Source organism: Oncorhynchus nerka, linkage group LG12, assembly GCF_034236695.1.
Source record: "Oncorhynchus nerka isolate Pitt River linkage group LG12, Oner_Uvic_2.0, whole genome shotgun sequence".
In the NCBI taxonomy this organism is placed as follows: domain Eukaryota; kingdom Metazoa; phylum Chordata; class Actinopteri; order Salmoniformes; family Salmonidae; genus Oncorhynchus; species Oncorhynchus nerka.
Genome location: NC_088407.1, coordinates 27498604 through 27505869, shown reverse-complemented (window position 1 = coordinate 27505869; position 7266 = coordinate 27498604). Strand labels below are relative to the sequence as shown.

General features: G+C 40.9%; 1 protein-coding gene across 4 annotated transcripts; it reads left to right on the top strand.

Annotated features, from left to right (window-relative positions):
- The first annotated feature begins 554 nt into the window (after positions 1-554).
- LOC135574311 (uncharacterized) lies at positions 555-6613 on the top strand. 4 transcript variants are annotated; one of them, XM_065025447.1, is made up of 4 exons: positions 555-873; positions 1273-1605; positions 3887-4088; positions 5538-6613. In XM_065025447.1, the coding sequence occupies exons 1-3, from the start codon at positions 771-773 to the stop codon at positions 4051-4053; spliced, it is 603 nt and encodes a 200-aa protein (XP_064881519.1). In that variant the 5' UTR covers positions 555-770; the 3' UTR covers positions 4054-4088; positions 5538-6613. The 4 variants fall into 4 exon arrangements, 2 of the variants coding, with proteins under 2 accessions (XP_064881519.1, XP_064881518.1); XM_065025446.1 differs by lacking the exon at positions 5538-6613 and having other exon boundaries at positions 3887-5378; XR_010465321.1 differs by lacking the exons at positions 1273-1605; positions 3887-4088.
- Positions 6614-7266: the final 653 nt, after the last annotated feature.

Genomic DNA, 7266 nt, shown 5'->3' with positions numbered 1-7266 from the left:
CTGTAGTTCTATGGAAATTCTGATCAGTTTACAAATAGTATGTGTAATGGAGAACTAAAGGACTGTTTTACTCTTAGGTTTCTGCTTTGGTTTGGGTGGGTTCACCTCTGGGCGTCGCTCAGAACGCAAGGATGGCAAGACACGGTGAACGGTTGGCTTGTAGTTTCCTGAAGGAACAGAAGACCGTAAATAACAGCATGATATGTACAGGGCTATAGCTGGATCACTAGGAAGGCTACTGCTTGTACCACTGATCCATAACTGTGGACGTGGAAAGGTGATTGTGCTTGTGTGTGGTTGTCCTATAGGAGAAGGCAGAATGCAGAGTGCCATTAATATCAGGAGTAATATACAGCAATTATACAATGACATTGCATGACACCACTTACAATTTAAACCACAGTTCAAAGGCATCACTTTACAACACAGTTTACGACAGATACAGGCCCTATTCTAAAGTACCACTAGGTGGCAGTAGTAACACATTAATGACTAGGGCATAACTTCATAACTGAACGGTGGAATCGCAAACATCGGAAAAGGGTTGGGCATAATTCCGACTAACATGCACTGGCGCCATTTTATGCTTAACTAACTAATAATCACTAACTGTCATAAAAGGCTTATACACTAAAAAGGCACGCTTAGGTGCTATAATAACCTAAATCGTATACATAGGCACACACAAACATAATACACTGGGTGTGTATTAACTCCTTTAAATAACGAAATGACTTCTGTGACCGCAACCTGTCATCCACTAATAAAGGATGGGTCGCGGATGTTGTTTTTTAAATCACACTGTGGCAAGAAAGGAGGTCCATGAAGAGAACATGGACAGCAACTCGAAGCCCGAGTTCTCGTGGAGTAAAGGTGAGGATGGCTCACGTAGGGAGCTCTACACTCACAATTCCACTTAGTTCAGGAACTGAATGGGCAATCTTTATATTTTATTTTTGGTTTCATATTTTTTTACACCCTTTTTCTCCCCAATTTCGTGATATCCATGGATGGGCAGTCTTATGTCCAGTTCCGTGTTTTACAGTAGCCAGACGGCGGGAGGGATATGCCATGTGAACTACAGTATGTAATGCCAGCATTTACTTCTGAGTAAAGTTAAACTAAAGTATACGAACGCCCCCACCTCAGTTCTTATAAACATAAGCAATCTAAATAACTGGATGTTACAAAATCAAATGTCTTAGTCAACTGAATTGAGATGAAATGAATCGTGGAGAATCACTGACAAACTGAATTGGTCCACCCACACAGACAGCGTGGTGAAGAAGGCGCAACAGCGCCTCTTCAACCTCAGGAGGCTAAAGAAATTTGGCTTGTCACCAAAAACACTCACAAACTTTTACAGATGCACAATCGAGAGCATCCTCTCCGGCTGTATCACAGCCTGGTACGGCAACTGCTCCGCCTACAACCTTAAGGCTCTCCAGAGGGTAGTGAGGTCTGCACAACGCATCACTGGGGGCAAACTACCTGCTCTCCAGGACACCTACACCACCCGATGTCACAGGAAGGCCAAAAAGATAATCAAGAACAGCAACCACCCGAGCCACTGCCTGTTCACCCCGCTATCATCCAGAAGGCGAGGTCAGTACAGGTGCATCAAAGCAGGGACCGAGAGACTGGTAAACAGCTTCTATCTCAAGGCCATCAGATTGTTAAACAGCCACCACTAACATTGAGTGGCTGCTGCCAACATACTGACTCAACTCCAGCCACAAAAATTGGATGTAATAAATGTATCACTAGTCACTTTAAACAATGCCACTTTATATAATGTTTACATACCCTACATTACTCATCTCATATGTATATACTGTACTCTATATCATCTACTGCATCTTGCCTATGCCGTTCGGCCATCGCTCATCCATATATTTATATGTACATATTCTTATTCATTATTTTACACTTGTGTGTATTAGGTAGTTGTTGTGAAATTGTTAGATTACTTGTTAGATATTACTGCCTGGTCGGAACTAGAAGCACAAGCATTTCGCTACACTCGCATTAACATCTGCTAACAATGTGTATGTGACCAATACAATTTGATTTGATTTTCTCGGGTATGCAATCTGGTTTCCGCTCAGGTTATGGAAGTGTCACTGTAAACTAAAGGTCCTCAATGATGTCACCATTGCCCTTGATTCTAAGCTGGTATTTTTATTGGCTTGGCCAAAGCTTTTGATACGGTAGACCATTCCATTCTTGCGGCTAAGGAGTATTGGTGTCTCTGAGGGGTCTTTGGGCTGGTTTGCTAACTACCTCTCTCAAAGAGTGCAGTGTATATATATATATATATATATATATATATATATAGTCAGAAAATCTGCTGTCTCCTCCACTGCCTGTCACCAAAGGAGAACCCCAAGCCTCGATCCCGACCCCACGCTTTTGCCGATTTACATCAACAACATAGCTCAGGCAGTAGGAAGCTCTCTCAACAAGTTATATGCCGATGATAGTCTTATACTCAGCTGGCCCCTCCCCGGGGGGGTCTATAACAAAGCCTTCTTAGTGTCCAACAAGCTTTCTCTACCCTTAACCTTGTTCTGAACACCTCCAAAACAAAGGTCATGTGGTTTGGTAAGAAGAATGCACCTCCTCCCACAGGTGTTATTACTACCTCTGAGGGTTTAGAGCTTGAGGTAGTCACCTCATACAAGTACTTGGGAGTATGACTAGACGATACACTGTCCTTCTCTCTGCACATATCAAAGCTGCAGGCTAATGTTAAATCTAGACTTGGTTTCCTCTATCGTAATCGTTCCTCTTTCACCCCAGCTGCCAAACTAACCCTGATTCAGATGACCATCCTACCCATGTTAGATTATGGAGACATCATTTATAGATCGACAGGTAAGGGTGCTCTGGAGGGGCTAGATGTTCTTTACCATTCGACTATCAGATTTGCCACCAATGCTCCTTATAGGACACATCACTGCACTCTATACTCCTCTGTAAACTGGTCATCTCTGTATACCCGTCGCAAGACCCACTGGTTGATGCTTATTTATAAAACCCTCGTAGGCCTCACTTCCCCCTATCTGAGATAACTACTGCAGCCCTCATCCTCCACATACAACACCTGTTCTGCCAGTCACATTTTTGTTGAAGGTCCCCAAAGCACACCCATCTCTGGGTCGCTCCTCTTTTCAGTTCGCTGCAGCTGGAGACTGGAACGAGCTGCAACAAACACTCAAACTGGACAGTTTTATCTCAATCTCTTCATTCAAAGTCTCAATCATCGACACTCTACTGACAGTTGTGGCTGCTTTGTGTGACATAATGTTGTCTCTACCTTCTTGCCCTTTGTGCTGTTATAAGTTCCCAATAATGTTTGTACCATGTGTTGTGCTGCTACCATGTTGTATTGCCACCATGTTGTTGTTATGTTGTGTTGTTACCATGCTGTGTTGTCATGTGTTGCTGCCTTGCTATGTTGTTGTCTTAGGTCTCTCTTTATGTAGTGTTGTCTCTCTTGTTGTGATGTGTGTTTTGTCCTATATTTATATTGTCCCCGCAGGAGGCCTTTTTGCCTTTTGGTAGGCTGTCATTGTAAATAAGAATTTGTTCTTAGCTGACTTGCCTAGTTAAATAAAGTTTAAAAAAAAATATGGCCACGGTATGTCTCCATGGCTTTGATGCAGACTGAAATATGGTAGTTTACTGATATCTAGTGGTGATGATATGCAACTGCAGGTACTTTGGGTCAATATTCTGCAGGATTCAGTGCTGTTAAAAAAAATCCGTGGTGCGTGCAGTTAATTTAAGTCAACAAAATGGTAGTAACTGAAACTTTGGTCATGAAGATACTACAAATGGTATTATAGGATATATTATCATATGCATAATTAACTCTCCACAGAGCCAGGACCCTCTTCAAGTGACACAGTTTTTTCAGGGAGGAGTGTGGAAGTGGAGGAAGAGGTGAAAGACAGTACCAATGCAGATTTTGTGGATGGAGCAAATGAGAGAAGGTGCACAGAAAGAGACAGACAAAATGAGGATATTGAAAAACAAGCTGATCAATGACTTTGCTAACAAGAAGGCTCAGCGCTGGGCTCTTGGTGAGTAAGGCTGAGCAAGGGCCAGTGATAACTGACTGTTAAATGGCATGGCTATGGATATTGGTGCACTACACACATGATGCCCACAGGCTGAAAACAGACTGAGAACAAGATATATCTCAAAGTAATGGCTGGATTGCCATACATTTTCTTGTGCCTAATCAAGACCCCAAGTGGAAGAAACCTATTGATTTGGTGACCTCTTGACCTTTCGTCTAGCGCCACCATCAGGCCTTTTCATTTCCATTTCCACTTTTACAGCTGCTTATTTTCTAGTTGGTATGTATACCTAGTTCAAAAATCTGCTGCTGATTTTATTATTTTGATTGTTACATCATTCTATAGATAATACTGTTCATTTATTTTAATTGGCGAGGTTAATGTATATTTAAGTTATCCATTAATGTTAAGAGAATTCTCCATTCAAGAATTGTACCATTAAAATGACATTGAGTGTAAAAGATGGCCTTTAGCACATTTCTTATAGAGGGTATCAGTCTTGCATCAAATAGTGAATTCCACTGTATGCAGAATGTTGCATGCATGTCTGCACAGTGTTATATTTTCACAGCTCACTGTCAGGAAATATCATACAGTAAATATTGGACTACAAGAGAGTTGCAAGCCTGCAAAGGTATAGTTATTTAAAGCTTTGAATGGGTCGATTGGGTTCTGGAGATGTGTGGTTACAGCAATTGCGCAGGGTTGGTGTGGCCTGTGGTGGTGGGGCCCAATGTGATATCTTTTCATGGGGCCCAAAATCACTGGCGCGCCCTTGGTTGGGTCATTGTCCTGTTGACAATGACCCAACACACCTTGAAAAGTTCTTGAAATGTTCCAGATTGACTGACCTTCATGTCTTAAAGTAATGATGGACTGTCATTTCTCTTTGCTTATTTGAACTGTTCTTGTCATATAGACTTGGTCTTTTGCCAAATATGGCTATATTCTGTATACCACCCCTACCTTGTCACAACACAACTGTTTGGCTCAAATGCATTAAGAAGGAAAGAAATTCCACAAATTAACTTTTAACAAGGCACACCTGTTAATTGAAATGCATTCCAGGTGAACACCTCATTGTTGAGAGAATGCCAAGAGTGTGCAAAGTTGTCATCAAGGCAAAGGGTGGCTACTTTTAAGAATCTCAAACATAAAATATATTTTGATTTGTTTCACACTTTTTTGGTTCCTACATGATTCAATATGTGTTATTTCTTAGCGTTGATGTCTTCACTATTATTCTACAATGTAGAAAATAGTAAAAATAAAGCAAAACCCTCGAACGAGTAGGTTTGTCCAAACTTTTGACTGGTGCGCCAAGTAGCTATATTACCATATTGATTTTTCCATCTTTTAGGGAACTTGATCATATGTGTGTAGAAGTGGGGGAGTCTGTATCTGTATATGTTGTTGTTGTTGGAGAGTAATTAAACTGTCTGTCCCCAGGTTTCACTCCTCTAATCCTGGCTGCTACAGAGGATCATGTTGAAGTGGAGTTCCTGCTGGATAAAGGAGGGGGCATCGAAGCCCAGTCTGAGAGAACCAAAAACACAATATGGACAAACAGGTTGGTTCTCTCAGTATCACTGAAGGTCTTACATGTGTTGACTTGTTCTGCTTTTTTACAACTTTGCATAGTTGACCTGGATGGATGCCACACAACTAACAAATGCAAAACTGGAAGCTGTGGCTGCGGCTATGGTCATTATTGCCTTTATAAACAGTGTGAGGTAAAAAAAATATGTATTCACCTTATTTGGTGGATATTTAACAATTATTTACTTAACAAACAGTAAGATATATCTGTCCCTGCTAATGCTGAGTTTTATGGTGTCCACTCTAGCTTCCTGCAGCTAGTCGAGGACATGGGTAATACAAGAGATGGCTTGAAGCTGCCAGTTGATTGATGTCTCAGTGATAAAAAAATGAAACATCCACATTCCATTCTATGATTAGTGGTGCACGTGAGCCTGCATTCCATAGACAAGCTATGGTGTATGTTTAGCTGGAATAGAGAGGAGTAGAACAAAGGCCTGAATGGTCCTTAGACATCCTGGTGTCTGGGAAATTAGGTTGGGGGTTAAGATAATGCCAGGTCCAGATAAAGACAGGATGAGCCCAACGTGGCTTTATGGTAACCTTTCTCTCTTTGAATTTTACCTTTATTTCACTAGGCAAGTCAGTTTAGAACAAATTCTTATTTTCAATGACGGCCTAGGAACAGTGCCTTGTTCAAGGGTAGAACAACAGATTTTTTTACTTTGTCAGCTCGGGGATTTGATCTTGCAACCTTTCAGTTACTAGTCCAACGCTCTAACCACTAGGCTACCTGCCGCCCCTATGGGACGGGTGGAACCAAGCATTCTGGGTATTAGCTATATTAACTGTGCATTGTCTGTAAAGGGAAGACTCTCAGTCCAGCAGTCTAGACTGTTGGGCTGACGGTATCATTATCGGGTGGCCTGGTAAAATATATATTTTTTGCAATAATGAATTGATATTAAATAAAGAGGATTGTTTGAAGAAATGACCAAGTCTCTCAGAGTACTGAATGTCCACAACACAGGAAAATAAATGCACTGCTGTGAAGGATTCTGGCTGACCCAAATACTTTAAATGACACAATTACATAAGGAGACAGCCTTATGACAGGAAAACTGAACACTGTCCTTCACAAGATGAATAAAATGATTGTTTGATTACAACTGATTTATCATAAACTAATATTTTTTTTATTTTTTTTTTTTATTTCACCTTTATTTAACCAGGTAGGCTAGTTGAGAACAAGTTCTCATTTGCAACTGCGACCTGGCCAAGATAAAGCATAGCAGTGTGAACAGACAACACAGAGTTACACATGGAGTAAGCAATTAACAAGTCAATAACACAGTAGAAAAAAAAAAAAAAATGGGCAGTCTATATACAATGTGTGCAAAAGGCATGAGGTAGGCGAATAATACAATTTTGCAGATTAACACTGGGGTGATAAATGATCAGATGGTCATGTACAGGTAGAGATATTGGTGTGCAAAAGAGCAGAAAGGTAAATAAATAAATAAAATAAAAAAACAGTATAAAAACAGTATGGGGATGAGGTAGGTGAAAATGGGTGGGCTATTTACCAATAGACTATGTACAGCTGCAGCGATCGGTTAGCTGCTCGGATAGCTGATGT

Bases quoted from the DNA above. Each gene is read 5' to 3' on its own strand.
- LOC135574311 (XM_065025447.1), top strand. From the start codon at position 771: ATGGGTCGCGGATGTTGTTTTTTAAATCACACTGTGGCAAGAAAGGAG. The intron at 874-1,272 runs GTGAGGATGGCT...CCACCCACACAG, and splicing joins CGAGTTCTCGTGGAGTAAAG to ACAGCGTGGTGAAGAAGGCG. The intron at 1,606-3,886 runs GTCAGTACAGGT...AACTCTCCACAG, and splicing joins GCTATCATCCAGAAGGCGAG to AGCCAGGACCCTCTTCAAGT.